We start from the raw sequence: 17871 nt of genomic DNA, 5'->3' as shown, positions 1-17871 counted from the left end.
CTCACACACACACACACACACACACACTCTCTCTCTCTCTCTCTTTTAGTTATACTGCCTCAAAAAAGAAGGGAAATATTCTCTTATTCGATTTGCAAGAATGTTTGTAAAAATTGGAATTACAGTTTTCCCAGATGTGTGGTATAACTGATTTGCACAACTCTCCAGGCCCACCGTTTTCCTTGTGGGAAGAAATTTAACTGCAGACTATAACAGATAGAACTATTCATCTTAAATTTTTTTAAATTTACTACTCTTTTTTTATAGAGGTATAATTTGCACAAAGTGGACAAACCTTAAGTGTAAAGCTTGATGAACTTTTAAAAATGTATCCACCTGTGTAACCACCACCCATGTCAAGGTAAATTTCCAGCACTCCTGCTGGCTTCTTTGAACACTTTCCAGTTTCTTCCTCTGTCTTAAAGAGAGCAGTATTCTGACTTCTGTCACCACAGATTAGCTTTGCCTTTGCACTTCATATAAATGGAATCATACACTATGTTCTTGGGGGTGTCTGCCTTATTTCACTGACAACCATGTCTGTGAGATTTACCCACGTTGTTGCTTGTAGGGGTAGTTCACTTTTCTTTCATTGTGCTTTCTCCTTCCAGCCTATGCATATACCACAATTTCTTTATCTGTTCTGCAGTTGATGGACATCTGGGTTGTTTCCATCTCTCTTCTTGAATCGGTCTAAGTTGGAAATATTTTAAGCAACTTTTCCAGTTTGCCTAAGAACTCAAGTTTAATTCTCATAAAATTGTCTACATTTTCTTGTATTTGTAATCACATTGCCTCTGTAGTTTATGCCTCTATTTTCACAACTAATAGTACTTATTACACATTCACTGTTTTTCCAGATCAGTTATGCCAGAGGTTAGTCAATTTTAATAGTAAATTAAAGGATGTTAAAAACCCAAGGATATCCCTTGATTTTGTCCATCAACAGGAGCTAAGCCTCAAGGGCTTAAAAAACTAAGCTTATTATAGTAACGTTTTCCACAATAATGAGTATGAACTTACTTACTTACTCAATAATGAGTCTTTTAGTTAGACTCTTTGGTCTAACTAAAAGACCATTTTTTAGGCTTTTTCAGAAGAAGGGAATTCTGATTCAATGATGTCTTTACCACTAGAAGAAGAAATTGCTAGCAACTCTCAACTGTTCTTTGAAGAACTGAGTCAGTTTCACAGCCCTTGAATCTGGGCTTGGCCATGTGACTTGCTCTGGTCAATGGGAACATTAGCAAATATGATATAAGCAGATGCCTGAATAATACCTTTACATTAGGCTCTCCCATCTTATGTTGCTTAGAATTTTTCTGCTACCACCAGAATGAGCTTGGGGTAGACTCCCATGAGTGTCAAGCCAACTGCTAGATGAGAGAGTGAGGCCAAATCAGACCATCCAGCCCCAGCCAAGCTGATCTAGAACAGAACTACCCAGTGAATCCATGAAAATATATGAGAAAAATAGTAGCACATAGTTACTTGTATTGAACTAAACTTTCCTCCTGTACACTCTTACTTTTTTTTTCTTTATTTATTTCTCAGGCACTTCTAGTGGTGGTAGAATTGTTGGTTCCCAAATCATTTACCAGATGTGTCTTCAGGATTGATAGTACGGAACTGCAGAAGTTGAGGGCTATGTCAATCCATTGTCTGCCCTTGCAAATTACAGGCAGCGTTTCTGGTTGTGGAGCAGAGTTGCTAGTCTTAGATCGTCTCTTTTGAGTCATGACTTCCTACTACAAAGCAGGAGTTGTTATGTGGAGATGACTTTTTATCCCCAGAATGGTGACCCAAAAGATATACTGAAGCACCACAATTAAAAATTAAAGTTAATCCTTGGATTCATAAGGCATAAAGAGGAGCCAGCCATTGAATAACACATTTGAAGACAGATATTTGTTGCCTGTTTTGTAGAGGTGTGAGTAATCCATTTGTCTACTTCCCTGTGTCCTATGTACCTATTTCCAAACATATTTCTCCAGATTTTCCTTACATATTAGCTGGTTTTATATTAAAATTTGCTTTTAAATAAAAGTTGCCCTTGCAAGATTATAATAATCAACTAGTAGAGAGAATAGGATAATTTGACAAAAGATGAAGATTTCCTTTGGAAGCACCTAGTTCTGACTGGTAAAGTTGATATTTAAAAGTTATGGCCAGGTCTCTCTTGGAAGAGGAATGAAAGGAAATTTGAGTGAAGACATTCTGGATTTGTCTCTGGCTGCCTTACTAACAAGAAATGCCATACAGACATTTCTCTCACTTCTAAACATTTCTCTAAATATGATAACTTATAGAAAAAGCCCAATTGACTAGTTGTTTCCCAAATGAATTTTCCATTTATAAGACGGTGGAGGGATAGAAGTATCAGTTGCTTTAGAATGTTTCTCTATAGGATGAGATGTCCCAGACGGTTGAAGAGAGTTTTGGATGTAATAAAACTACATAGAATTGACATCAAACATGCATTCATAAATACACACATATTCATATCCAGTCAAGCAGCTAAAAAGTCAGCAGTCCTTTCGCTTCTGTAGTTTAATTAAAATCCCTGATCTTCCAAATGCAACATTTAGAGATCACATCAGGTGCTTCTCATAATCTAGAGAAGCATGTATATTTAGGAGAGGGTATTCTGGGGTGAAGAATGCAGTAACCACCGAATGGGCAACAGAAACTTTCATCAATGGACCAAGCTGTTAGAGCATCAGTGTATTTGTAGCCCAGAAAAGAGAAAGAGCACTGGGAATTGCTCCTTGTGTTACTGTCTGATGGTGGCAGATCATTTTGATGACATGATTGAATGGATTGAGGTGCATGAAAGCCAGGGAAAGGGGAGGGGCAAAACAAGGGATTAGAGGATAAGGTGCACTGCTACTTTAAAATTATGCATGCCTGGCCCCATGCTGGTCCCTCCCACTGCTTGAGGCACCTGCTGGAGGCTTGAGGAGCTCAGTTCCAGGCGGGCCAGCCAGCAGACTGCACTCTGAGTTTCAGGTAACCAAGCGTTCGCTGTGCAGAATCCCTGACTTGGGCACCCAAGTCTTCCGGGCGGCCGTCCTGCTGCTGCGGCCTATTTGCTCAGACTTTCCAGAGGTTACCGCAGCGTTGCCAGGCAACCAGGGACAGCGGTCCTCTGAAGAGCCATTTGTCACACTGAGGGGCCTGGCTGAAAGGCAATAAAGAAATGGTAACTCAGCTTATTTATCAATACAATTACTTACACAGTATTAGGGGTCCATATGTAACCTACAAATAGTCATATGAGGAAACACACAAACGTTTGCTAAATACTAAGGCGTAGGACGGACAGATGGTGTTGGGTTTCTAATCAGCTTTACCGTGAGCTTAAAGTTGCCGCACATGCTGCGATGAGGCGGGGGAAAGGCCCAAAGTGCTTTGCCAGCTTTATTCGGAACATCTGCAAGTTAGCTCTGCGCTAACAACATCCCGTGCGTGTGTAAAGGAAATCTATATAGTTTTTTACTTCGTGGAGGAGCGTGGATAGTGCTAATTCCCTGGGGTGGAGTAGCAATCTGAAATTACTGTGTGGGGAAATATATTAATAAAAGTATGTGCATATATGTATACGTTAAACTGGTTGTCCTGTGGACCTTTCGAGTGCTTGATTTGCCCGATGTAGATAGTTACCAAAAGAATGAGTGTTTTCCTCTAAAGAGTACTTCAAAATGTTTTTAAGAAGTTTAATAATGTTTCTTGGGGACTCAGAATCCTCATGCTTAGAAGGCACCGAAAGTTTTAAAGATGTAACAGATCTTCCTTGACTCTCTGCTTTTGATTCCCAGACACCAGCTGCTACTCATGTCTTCGCCATCACTAAGGAGGCCTCCGGTGTTACCCCAGTGTGAAACGGCATCTGCAGTTTCCCGAAAATGGATTTATCTCCATGTTATTTAAAGCACCCCGCGTTAAAGGGTCGCTGGCCAGCGCCGTCTCGGCCTTATTATTTATTTAGGAACGCTTGATTGGAAGGAGAATGCTTTTGTGTAAACATGAATTGCCTGGCTCTTTCTTTGGGCTTCAGCTTCTTGTTTCCCAGCCCTAAAACATGGCTCTTTACCTATTTTGCTTCCATATCGTGGGCTGCCTCGCAGGGCCTTTTCCCAAGGCTGGAGAACGTGGCAGCTTTCAAGAAGGTTTCGGTGGTGCCAACCCAAGCGACGTGTGGACTCCCAGCCCGAAGCACCTTCTGTCAGAGCCCTGCCACAGCTGAAGGCCTTCGGGTCTGTCCCCAGCGGTTCTGCATTCAGGATTGTCCTTACCGATCGTCACCCCCTGCCTACACTGCCCTCTTCTCAGCAGGCCTCAGGGGCTGCATCACCGTAGACCGGCGTGATCTGAGTCCCAACGCCCACAGCCATTCTGCAAGTTTCATTTTTGGAAATCACCAGAGTTGCTTTGCCTCTCCTCCTGTTCCCAGGCTGGCGGCGTCATTTACTCTAGCTGTGTGGTTGAAACCCGAGCAAGAAGGTGTAATGTAAGTAGTAGAGGGAGTGTAAGCTTTCCTAGGGTCCTGCAAAATCAGTAAGAGTCAAGGGTATTGCAACTTGAATTCCAGCCTAGAAATGAAGGCACTTTGGAATTGATGCAACTGAAGACCTACTCCTATATTAGGCTCTCCTGGTTAACTTTATATTCCAAATATTTTTTCCTAAATTCAAAGTATTTCTCTCCTTTCCATGGATGAAGTAAACCCTCAAAGAAGAGTGTGTTAAAATAATTTAATGGCAGGCAGACATGTTTACACCTGGCTCTTTTTTTTATTTTTTTTCCAGCAGTTTAGCTAAACTTTTGGTCTTAGTTTTCAGAGGCTCAACCAGGCTCAGTGTGAATTTTAAGGCATGGGGACCATTAATACAAATCATGGATATTTTCAAAGTTTTGGTCCAGGTTTGTATAAACAACTTGCCCTTACTAGAGTATACAATTTTCATTAGGCATGTAGTTCTCTGAGGGTTTAGGACTGTGTTGTCTGCATCCTTATTTTCCCAGGAAGAGATGTTTGTTTAACTCATCTTGGAAGATGCTCAATAATGAGTTGAATAAATGAATGACACTCCGTCTCTGAAAAGAGGTCGCTTTTGGCCCTTCGCTTCCTGGTGTTTTCATCTGTTAGGAAATATATAGAGAAGCATAAAAGAATCTCAAAAGCATTCATGCCATTGATCCCAGTAGAAACGCCTTCAGTGAGTTCAGAGGGGGGCTTCCTTAACATTTCTGGTTATTTTCTATAATCACCTGATTTTCATTCTGTAATAGTTTCTGAAGCTGATATCTAATGTTTCCCCTAAGTGTTTAGAAACAATCTGGAAACTGGAATGAATAGGACAGTTTTGAGGCATATTTTGCTTATCTTTAGTCTTCCTGTAGGGCTTTTGCCTCTTTTCCTTGTGAAGTTTTCTTTGTATGAGGATGTTGGCCAAATATCTAAAAACTCATGAAACAAACCAGAAAAGTCTTATAATTTCATAAGCAAATATGACTTAAATATCTTTGGTGTTTAGTTTTAATGTGCCAAGTGAAAGCTGGCATATTTTCATTTTGTTTTATTTGGAGTGAAAATCATCACAAACCATTACCCCTATTTCTGTATGTGCCCTAAAAGAAAACCCTGTTTTCTTACTGTTTGAAATGTCAGTAAATCCATCCCACTTAGTTTATGTAACTAACGTGCAAAGAGTTTTAAAAAATTGTCTCTTGACAAATATGGCTAGGATGAAATATTTTTTCCAAGCTTTTTACAAGGGATATGTCTCTACCAAATTCATCTTCCATTGGTATCATTTTGTATAAATAAGACAGAGGAGTATTTATAGAGGCAGTAGCACATGGTATACAGTTTTGAGAGTTCCATGCATCAAGGTCGTTTCCATTCTCAAAACTGAAATACCTATGGGAATTGGGGGAATTTCAGGGTGTTTGTACTAGATAAGTAAAACAAACAAAACATGGATTATCCAATTATTGTTTATTCAGGAGCAAAATAAATCCAGTTCCTAAATATTTTGCTACCTGCCTTCCTCTCACATTCATTATCTACCCAAGCTAGTATGTTTACAAGCAAACAAAATAGCAAGGAAGATAATCAATAACATATTAAGAAATGCATTTTCAGTAAGCTTGGGGAAATAAGCCTGCATGTGGCAAATACATCCTTGAGTAATGGTCAAATTCTAACTTGTAGATTTAACTCAAGAGAAATGAACAGAGGCAAACTCTTCTTAGATTGTTTAAGACCTAGAGACAGGGAATAGAGAGAAACTCTTTCATTCCAGTGACTTAGAAATATTCATCTACCAAAGGGTTAAAAAAAATCACAATAGAATTTCCATAGGGTTAAAAACAATCACAATAGAATTTCCATAAAATCGTATTTCCACTTTATATAAAATCTGTATGTCAACGAAACCTATTTGCCTAATATAAAATATATATTTGGTCTCATAACTTTATCACCAAATATATGTACAAATAGAATAAAAAAGTGACAGTGAAATAGTGACTGTTAAGTGTTCTCCCATCATATTATTACCTCTCAATTCTCAGAAAGAATAAATGCAAATGAGAAGGAATGATTTGTGAAAAAATGTGCCCTTTAAGGAAAGTTTTAAAAACATCTTTAGCAATAATTCTTGGTTTGCCCAATCTTACCTTTGCCTCTTCGATTCTTCCTACTCAGATCACTGACTCATTTTTTTGAGGCTCTACTACAAACCAGGCTAGGGTGCTATTGTCAGAAAACTCATGATCGAATGGGAAGACGGATGGATGGGTGTTGTTACCAAGGCAGCACGATAAGTGAGCTCAAGGGAAGACCCCTTACGATCCTTGAGCAGGGAGGATTCTAGGATCAGGCATTATCCTGGAGATGCTGAGTAGGAGGCAACCAGGTGAAGAAAGGAACCCAGACTCCTCTAGGACTTGATAAAATTCTCCTCCCTGGGATGTACCGCCTTCTTGAGTTCTTGTCTGTGAGACGCAGGCTGATGAGCATCTTTAATAGCTAGTTATTTGGGGGAGATGTTGATGGCTACTGTCCATGATATTTCTCTTTAAATAGCAGATTTTGGGGAGTAATCTCCTCAGGGGGCTCTTCTCTCATCTGCTAAAAAGTTGAGTTGCTAGGTTGAAATGTAATAGGAAAGGGGCTTAAGTTCATATCTGTTTCTGCTCAGTGGGTACAGAGTGGCTAGGCACATGCAATGATATAATTAGTATAAAATAAAATATATGAAACATAAATCCATAGAGAAATTAGAAAACATAAAAAATAAAAATGTCTATTTAAAGGGATGGGAAAAGAGTGCCGTTGTGATCAGGATAGAAGTGATTAAAAAAAAAAATAATTTGATAACTGGCCCTACACAGACCTAAAATTTTTCTGAAAATTCTTCTATTTTATCAAAATATTTCACTGTACTCTTAGAAGATTGGATGAACTTTCATCCAGGATCATTACCATGATCTCAGTGCCTCAGTTGGGCTGTGTGGTCATGACGAGCTACAGACACTGGCTTTGGCTTCTGGCCAGTTGATGATGAGTGAAGTAAAGACTATAGTTGTGCATTCTCCATTTCATCATGGGAATTAAATAGAGCGATTCTGACTTCAGGGTTAGCAGTTTAGAGCCTTCTATGGACACTAACCTCTCTTTACATTAAAAGAAAAGAAAAGAAAAAAGATTTGCGCTGGTGACTCGGATGTGGTGTATTGTGCCACTTCCTATAAAAGAAATAGCAGAGGAACTAATGAGCCAATAGGCTAAATGTTGGTTTTGCAGGATGATTCGACCACTTTAGCTCCCATCATGAATCTCCAATAGAGGGAGTGGAGGTTCTGGGGGAATATATTGTCAATAAGAATTCTATTTTTTATTGAAATAAAAGGGCTTCTTAATTGAAAGAAAGCTTGCCCTGAATATGATAACATTCAGGTACTTATTCATTGTGACCCTTTGAGTGGAGTTTGGGGTCAGTTACACCACCATCGCTGGATGATGCCTTAGCCTCTCTTTTGGTTGGAGGCTGACCTTTTCTCTTTTCTGGTTGCTTCCCAAGGTGTGTTATAGAAAAGACAGCGGATGGGCAGATTGTGTTCAAACTTACAATATCTGAGAAAGAGACCATGTTTTATTACCGCACAGTAAATGGTTTGCAGCCTCCAATAAAAGTAATGACACTGGGGAGAATTCTTGTGAAGAAATGGATTCATCTTAGTGTGCAGGTGAGTAAAATAAAAAATATTTAACGTTTGGTTAAACACAAGGATCCATCTTCCTTTCTTTCCGTTAAATGGCATCTTCCCATCAGATTTGAAGCACTACCTTTCAGATTTCAACTATGTGTAAATGACAACTAAAGAAAAGCAATATTTAAATGACCTAATGATGTATCTCTTGGTATACCAGAATTTCCCCCTCAAAATTACTGTGAACATGCCCACAGAAGGCTAGGACAATCCCATTTGGGGTAATATCCTCAGGAAATGTTTGTTTTATTTGCTTAGTGTAATTTATTTTGTTCAAAAATGTGGAAGGGCTCTTTTGCGGTCTAGTTCTAATTTTACTAGTCTTGGCAGTATTAAGACCCCTGCCTGGTTTTTACAGTGGTTTTTGGTGGATAGCATCTGATGATATGAATACAATTTGGCTGTTGTGTTAAAATGCTGACCTTAGAACTAATGAACTTTACACATCAGACACTCAAAAGGTGTTATATTATTACTTTAGTTGTCAACCACAGTTTGTATTCGCCTTAGAAGCTGCTAAAGACTGAGATAACTGTGAGATGGTTGGTATTTTATAGTTGTCAGGAATGGAGACAGTTTATTCTTTGGTTTCTTTAGGGCTCTGGAATGGTCCAATGCAGCTTAAGTCACCCTTGCCTTTTATACCAGAGGTACCGTGTACTGTAGTTCTCAGTATATGCTCTCATAGGTGTGCTCAAATGTGGTCCATGCAAAGCCCATTTGCACTAGAGGACATTTGTACCCTCATGCACTTTATGAAAATAATCTTTGATTTCTCACATTTTTCCCCTCACCCTGAAGCAGGTAGACTTCCTTATGTTACTTACCAGGGTTCTTGGCCTCCTTAATCAATAGAAATTGATAAGAGGCCAGACAAGAAATTCAGGCAAGGCTTTACTGGGGCCCCTGCTGCAGCCGCAGGGAGCAAGAACAAGCAACAGATTCTCTTGCTTGCTCCCCGAAGGGGGTCAAGCTGATTCCTCATATGGGGTGAGGGTAGGGGTGTGTCCAGGGATCGGGCCAGAGGGGTGGCTTAGGTATTCTGCCCAGCCCCTTGGTGGTGCTGTGTGCAGGGGGCATGTGCAGTACCCTGCTTTTGCTCTGGCTCTTCAGAAGTGGCAGCTGGTTTTTTTTGGTCTTTTTGTATCTTGTCCATAATTTGCCCCAACTGGACGTGTATGCAGTTATTTTTAGTCCCTTATCGTTTCTTTCTTTATATTTTGTTGCTCCAGGAAACATTTGTCCAGGTATAAGCACTGCAGCAAAGGGTCCCAGGTTCTAGCCTATCTCACTTAGAAGGTCTTGAAAATTGTTATTTGGATTTTAAAGTCTCTTTCAGCATAGCTACTGTTATTGAGGATGTAAATACACTTGAAACATACCTTTGTTTGGCCTGGTAGTAAGTATGATATTCTGCCATGTATGTGCACTGCAATGCATTAAAAGCCTGAGGAAGAACATTTAAAATAGAAATGCAGAGAATTAGCAATGATTGATTTCCATAGGATTGTATTGACACAGTGGTATTCAGTCATCATGTTAGACTTATCTACTCTGCTTTTCATTAGGATATGAGTTTAGAAAATTTGGTTGTCAGGATGCAGAGGTTTCCATGCCACCAGGGTTGAAAGGACCTACAAAAAGATAGGTCACGTCTGACATCTATAGCATATGATGGATTCAGTGTGTCATGCTTGCCTCTCATTTGTTCAGTAGTTAGCAGATAGGGGACTAATTTGTTCTATATCTTGTCCATTCCACCCACTGACCAGACCAACAGAATTGGGTTATAACGTTTCCATATAAAAAAGGGAAATAGAAACCACTGCAGAGGGGCTTCCCTGGCGGTCCAACGGTTAAGACCCTGCGCTTCCACTGCAGGGCACACAGGTTTGATCCCTTGTTGGGGAACTAAGATCCTGCGTGCCGCCGTGTGGCCAAAAAAAAAGAAACCACTGAAGAAATGGAATCTTCAAATGATGTTGAATAGCTATATTTGTCGCATATTTTTATATCAACGATGATGAAAAAAATGCTTTTTACTTGCCTTGATTTTGCCTTATCCATGAAAATGTGCCATGTTTTGGCAGGCAGTAGTACGTTAAAAGCTTTACAAAGAAAGTTTAAAATTCCAAATGTGAAGAGGTAACCATGACTGAATTACTCCCCTGAGAGTCAAATGCTCTTAGAGTGCCTATTGGAATCAGCATTATCATTTCAATACATGTCAAATATGAGTCACTTCCTAGTTTAGGCAAAATTTCTTTATAAATCTTTAAATCTTGCCCTTCTTTCAAGAAAAGGTTAAAGTACTTATGATTTAATGAGACTGCTTTATTTCATAACTGACTATCAAGAGAAAACTTGTCCTATCCAATTTGTGTTCTTCTTTTATTTATTTACTTTTACATAAGTTTTTTCCCCCCCCATTCTACATTTTACGTTAAAACTACCGAATGAAACAGTCATAAATCATTAGAAAAGCCATGCAGATCGGTTATTTATTCATCTGGCATTTATTGATAGATTTGGGGGTACCCAGCATTATGGAGACCTGGATTCATTCAAATAAAAATTAAAGAGAAATTATTTAAATTGGAGTTCTGCGTAGGGTTCCTTTAAACTGGAAACAAGTCTGAATACATTTAAGATATTACAATATTTATAATAACTCATATTATAGATGTTTAATAAAGAATGTGCTCATTCCTTGGAAGTTAATACAAAAAGCAGTGGGAAGAATAAGAGATGAGGTGTAGAGAAATCTGACTCAGGTAATGCTACTCAGTGGTCTTAACAAATACACTTGACTCAGTTTTCTTACTTATGTAATAAGAGGATAGGACTAGATGAACAAAACAAGACTTCCTGGAATTCTACGTTAAAAAGTAAGTGACTTTTAAAGTATGGAAAGCTGTTAAGTTGTGTAGGGTTGTCTAGACAGAGATGGTAAGTGACAGAGCTTCCTCCTCAACTGACGATCGGGTTTGTGCTTTTTTCTGCTTCCCCCTGCGATCTGGTATTTACACAGAAACATTTTTTGGTAGATTTCATAGCCGAGATATGGACAAATGCAGCTTGTAACTCTTTCACTATTTAACTGCAAAGAACATATTTTAATATGAAATGTAACTTATTCGCTGTTGTTTTATAATATAGTGCATCCAAATTCTGTTTGATTTTGGGATTAGGGACTTCATAATGCTGGGCATAGGCTAGAACACATACTTGAAAATCTGGCTTAGTCAAGTTTAAAACTGCAAGTCTGTAGTTAATGTGTATGCATATATTTTTACTCATCCCCCAATATGGCCACAATCAACGAATTTACATGGTATGTGTGTGTGTGTATATAAAAATAAAACATCTTTACTCATGAAGTTGGCTCAGAATTTAACTTAGAAACACACAGTGACATAAAATTAATTAACCGATCTGACCTTACACCTTACCTCAGACAGTTCACTCAGTATCAGCTTTCCATCAGTAAAATCAGAATTCTAATTTACCAAATCCAGAAAAAGAAATGAGTTTTAAATAATTAAATCCCTGGGCAAAAAAAAAAAGATGCTAGGAAGAGCCAGACATACCAAATGTTGGAGGTCTAGTTTCCTAAACAAAAAATGCCTGATGTTACAGTAATGGATCTAACGGCTTTTATTCAAGAACTAGCATTTTGAAGCTTCAACCTGTTGGAAAATGATTAGTTTTTAAATTAATATTCATTCAGGGACTTGAATCTGACATGATTGCCAATTTAAATTTCACTTTGGAGTTTAATATATTGGCTATTTCAAATTATATCAAGCTGAAATTCGTTATATCATATTTTTTGTACTAAAAACTGGAAAAAAAATCAATTCAGACTTTTTATTATCTAATGGGGAACACTGATAACATTAGCAGATTTTTTTTAAAGCTTAGTTTTCATATTGAATCAGCACGTTATAGTTATTTTAAGAGACCTCTTCGGATTTTCTTTTTTTAAAAAAAAGTTTTGAAATATGTAAAAGGATTTTACTTCAGCAGTTTGTTAGGGCTTGTGGGTAGTATGACTTGGAAGTATATTGACATTTAGTTGCACATCATTTAAAAGTAAAACCTCAGAGTTTTATGAAACTCTCAAAACTGTTTTCCCTTAAGTAGTTCTACACATTTTATAGGGCAAATAGCACCAAAGGATCATTAGTATAGTAACCCATTAGTAATTTTACTAAAATGCAGTCAAACAATTATGTACTATAATTAGAAGCTGATGAAATACTGCAAGTATGGATGCAAGAAATAGTTTAGCAGTGGGGTTTTTCACATCATCTATGCTATTTTGAGGGCTCCTTGATACACTGACGAGTCAAGAGCCACAGATGATCCTAGCTACAATAAAGTGAAAAAGAGCAGTCCTAATCTGATACAGTGAAGGAAAAAAATGCGTGGGTAATTAAAGTTTTAGGGATCAACAGACGAAGAATAGGAGTTTCATAATCATAGTTTGTTCATGAAAAATGTTCTTCGATTTATGTATTCAATCTGAAAAAGGGAAACTATTGATGGTTCTGGAGAAAAAGAAAATGCAATTTAACCAACATTTGTTAGAATAGATAAACCAACTCTCTCAATTAGTCTCTGGAGTGTATGCCCATGTGCACACTTTATAAAGGTATTGCCATGTCTCTATTGATTGAGGGAACATAAAACGTCCTTGCAGCCTTATGGAAGCTTCCTCATTCATTTCAGGAAGCTCTGTGTACTGGGATTCTCCTGGGAGCACCACCTCGACTCCCAGCACAAGAGAATCTCAATCCATATCGTTCCTTTAATAATTTTCATTGCTTTAAACTGTAACTATTTACATGTATATGAAAGCCTTCTGTTTGTAGCTAGCCAACTGAATATCACCCAAGTTAGGGGAATAGTTTGTTATTCAAAATGAAGTAAAGATCAATAGAATTTAACAAAGCTTTTCAGAATAATCAGCTGAAAATGATGATAATAATAACAGCTGTGATTATTGAGCACTGACTAGGTGTACTGGATTAAAAAAGGAGCCTTAGAGAGGTTAAATTTTCTGCCGGAATTTACAGTCTCAATTTTCTCTGACCTATACCTAAAAAAATAATAAATTGCTGTGAACCTAGGTCACTGCAAAGACAGAAGAAGTAGTTAATTATCAAAGTTCTCTGAACTCCCCCTGACAAAAACCAAGAACTGAAACAAGACATATTTGTAAAGTAAATATAAATGAATTTTCATACATTTGTACGTATTTGCAATGCTTCACATATTTACATGATTTGTACAAATAATTCAGATCAATATAGTTTACAATTATATCTCTCAGTGATACAGGTGCCTTAAATACATAACAATATAATTTTATATACAGTTCTGCTCAATATCTTTTTGGTTTATGACAGTCAGGAAAGACTATAGTGGATTAAAGAAAGAATAATCCACTTAACCCACCCGGATCACCTGATCCATGGCATACAGAACCAAGCCTTTTGTAAGGATACCTTAAAAATAAGGGGGAATTCTTCCCACTTGATTATGGAGAAAGGTAAAACCCTCCAAGTAAAAAAGTAAAAATTATTCTCTGTACATTTTTGCATGAGACTTTAAACTATAATATTTAGCCAAAAGGCAATGTTTAATTCTTGATATTTTACTTAAAATTTGTACAACCCTAGGAAAATTATGTAGCTCCTTGAAATGATAGATACCTGTGACAATTGGGAACAAAGATAAACCCAGCCTATTTAGCTTCTACTATAAATGACATGTAAAGAAAATAATGTCTGATAAAGTACTTTATAATCTGCTGTGATGAAGCTTACAGTCTATTAGAAGGAAAAGACAGACAATCACACCAAGGAAAACCAAATTATAACTGTGATATGTTCTATGGGATCATCTGAAGGACAATTTGATCAAATCTCTGAAGTCAAGGAAGGCTTACTTTGAAGAAATTGTATTAGATATGTGTATTAGGTTGCTAGGCCTGCCCTAAAAAATCACCAACTGAGTAGCTTAAAATAACAAAAATGTATTCTCTCCCAGTTCTGGAGGCCAGAAGTCTGAAATTAAGGTATCCTGCAAGACCATGCTCTTGCTAAAACTTACAGAGGAGTAGCCTCACTTGCTTCTTCTAGCTTCTGGTGTTTGCCAGAAATCCTGAGTTTTTAGATGCATCAGCCTCATCTCTGCCTCCGATATCACATGGCCATCTCCTCCCCTGTGTGTGTGTGTCAGTGTCTCCTCTTTCTGTAAGGACACCGGTTATACTGGGTTAGGATCCAACCTAATCAGTATGACTTCACCTTCACTTGATTATATCCACGAAGACTCTGTTTCCAAATAAGGTCATAGTCACAGACATGGGGGGTTAGGACTTCAATCTGTCTTTTGTGGGGGGGACGCAATTTAGCTGATAACAGTATATATTCAAAAGAACATATAGGATTGAACTAGGTGACCAGAGTAGAGAAGAACATTTCATCCGTGCATAGCAAATAGTGCAGATGCCCTTTTGTAAAAGGGACTTTGTTGCATGTGAGATACTGAAAGGCCAGTGGAGGTGGAGGGCAGCAGCCAAAGGGGAGCAGCGCGTGACATGTAGCCAGAGCCATTGGAAGATGCTATGTTTTAAAGATCATTGTTGGCCGTGTTAAAGTGTTTTCAAGAGAACTCTACTGAAATGCTTTATGCAGGCAACAGGGGATGAGGCAAGAAGTGGGGGGAAGGAAGGGAAATGTATGGCCTGAGCAGATTATCTTTTCAGAAGGACCATGTTGGTTGCACTGAAGGAGAACAGTTTGCATGAGGACAGGAAAAAAGTGTTGTTAGGTGACTCTTAGAGCCCAAGTGAGATACCTTGAACCATGATGGCAATAGCAGATACACAGAGAAGTGGTCAGCTTTGAAAGCTATTTAGGAATTAAAATCAAAGGGCTTGTTGCTGGAAGGAAAGTAGAGGTTAAGGTAAAGGGAGATGATAAATCCCAGATTTCTGGCTTGGATGATTGTATGACTAATGGTTTCATTTGCCCAAGGAGAAACACTGGAAGAGAATCAGATTTTTGATATTTAGTACTTACAAGCTAGACTGCAGCTCGGAGCAAAAATTCTCAACTCTAGAGATCATTAGCATCATTGGGAAACTTTCAAAAATATTCAGATGGCCACACTCCATTGTGTCTTCATTGGTCTGGGGTGGGGCCCAAGTATTATGTCTTGTTCTCCTTCCTTCCTTGATAGATTACAAAGTGTATAACAAAATAAAATAATCAGAATTTAAGACAGGAAATGACTCATTCCAATTCAGGTATGTCAGGAAAGATGCATAAAGAAGGTAGGATCTGAGTTAACTATTGAAGGAAAAATAGGCTTTTAATAGGAGGAGAAGAGGAGGAAGGAAGAAATTCTACATACCAGGAATAGGTGAGCAATGCCTGGAAGATGAAAATAGCAAAAGACGTTAGTAAGCCTCAGGGGGTCTGAGTTTCTTAGAAAGACATATATCATGTGTTAAATGAAAAAGGCTGGAAAAAGTGGCTCAGAGTTCTACATAGAGCTATGAAGTCTTTTGTTTTTGTTTCTCCCTCTGACAGACAACCCAGGTTTTTTCACCTGCTCCTAATCCAATCTATTTCGTAACTATTATTCTCCATTAGTGTATACACAATATATATATATATATATATATACACACAGCAAAAGAAAAGGTTTGTCTAGCTGATGTATGCAAAGAGATGAACACACCTGTCATTGTAGTGTTTACCCTTTACAAGTCTGAATGTTATCAGTCTAATATTTCATAGGAAAAATTTAAGTTCAGTAAGACCTTTCCCCTGGAAAAACCTCTAATCAAAATCTAAAGCAAGCTATGGATAAATTAACGTTTAAACTTAGAAACCAATATTTGAAGAATTTAGCAATTTTTTTGTGCTAGAAAATGGTTGATTCTCAGCCAATAGCTAGAAAATGTACAATATATACAAAAGGAAAATATATACAAATATTATAGTGCACAGTTATTCCATACACTACTAAAATTGAAAATTGCGATAAAAAGAAAAGTATTTTCCAATGTCTTCTTATTTGCTTCAACAATCTCTGGTCTTGCAAATGCCACTATGGTAATTCTCTCAAATTTGTAATGGTTAAAATTTGATGGTAGTGCTTTTTAAAACCTATATTATCTAATGGAATTGTCATTTATATTATATCCCTTTCATCTAAAAGCCAAATATAATAAGACAGATAATTTTTGCTTCTTTTGAGGGTAGGCATTTTTGTGCCCACGGGGCTAACTGAAGCCTTCAGTTATACATGAACAATTCCCACTAAAGTCAAAAAGAAGAGCGCGCATATAACCTAGGGCAGAATTTGGCCTATGGTATGTATCGCTTGGTAATGGAAGAGAGAATATGACTTTATTTAAACATGGCCTTGAATAGTTTTATTTTCCCATATATTTTCCCTTGGTATTTCTCTCTCTCAAATGCAACGTTCAAAAATATTCCAAGCAGCTGTATTGTTCTGGATGCATAATAAGAGCATATGTTCAAGATACCAGTTTAGATATCTCTAAGCCAAAGAAAGAACAGTTAAAATAAAACAAATTATAAAAACTTTTCCAAGAATGGAAAGGCTTTAATAGATTTGCTAATCTTCCGATTATTTAATTACAGCAGAGAAAAAAATGATATTTATATATATAATATATATAATTGTGTGTATGTATGTCAATATATATTTTTTGTAAGTATTCATATCAGGAAAAGCAGTTTCATTCTGCTTTATAAAGATTACATGAGATAATCCCTGAAAAACATTGTATATTCTAGAAGTAGAAAACTAGTTGGATTCCTTTGTTTATGATTTGTGTTCATGGTTCTCAATCTAGGGAGAAAAGAAAGAAAGGAAAAAGGAAAGGGCAGGGAAAGGACAGAAGGCATTCCAGTTGGGGGTGGGGGAGGGGAGGAGAGCCAGAGACGAGGGGCTGGAAGAGGAGACTCAGCTCATGCCAGTTTCACTGTAGTGGGGTTGAACAAGAAAGTTTAGATTATGGATGTATAGTATGTAATTTTAAGTTTGTTGTTTTCTGGGATGCAAATCCCTTGTGTTATCGTAGTTATTTGGCCAAAATTGATTGCAGGTAGCTATTTTGAGGGGTTTGGTACCTTAGGGAATTTATAGAAAAGAGTTGGGTTCAATGTTTGGGTTGAATGAGAGGTAGCAGTAAACTGGAAATAAGATGAATTCTGTGGCAATACACATTGGGACAAATGGTGACCATTATTATTTAATCCCTTAAAATACCTGCAGCAATCTCAGGCAGAACATCTCAAAGTTTGTGGGAAGAGGCTTTTATAAATATTAGAGAAGTGAGACCCAAGAAATTTTGAAAACTGGGGAGCACTAAACTTGGAGAGGTCCAGTGTAGATAGTGCTCTTTGTTTACTTTTAATTAACTTTTTTTGAGATAATTGTCGACTCGCAAACATTTGTGAGAAATAGTACTGAGAGATCCCAAGTATCCCTTACCCAAGGGTAACATCTTGCAAAACTATAGTATAATATCACAACCAG

The 17871-nt window shown here is 37.7% G+C and overlaps 1 protein-coding gene across 1 annotated transcript in view; it reads left to right on the top strand.

The window, feature by feature from the left end:
* Positions 1-4025: 4025 nt before the first annotated feature.
* USH2A (usherin) overlaps positions 4026-17871 on the top strand; it is a 795289-nt gene continuing 781443 nt past the window's right edge. Inside the window, exons 1-2 of the mRNA XM_061185303.1 lie at positions 4026-4510; positions 8091-8256. Of these exons, the coding sequence (XP_061041286.1) occupies positions 4026-4510; positions 8091-8256 (651 nt within the window). The remainder of the gene's footprint in view (positions 4511-8090; positions 8257-17871) is intronic.

This window comes from Eubalaena glacialis, chromosome 3 (genome assembly GCF_028564815.1).
Source record: "Eubalaena glacialis isolate mEubGla1 chromosome 3, mEubGla1.1.hap2.+ XY, whole genome shotgun sequence".
In the NCBI taxonomy this organism is placed as follows: domain Eukaryota; kingdom Metazoa; phylum Chordata; class Mammalia; order Artiodactyla; family Balaenidae; genus Eubalaena; species Eubalaena glacialis.
Note: the sequence above shows the minus strand (reverse complement) of the source record. Positions and strands in the feature narration are given on the sequence as shown.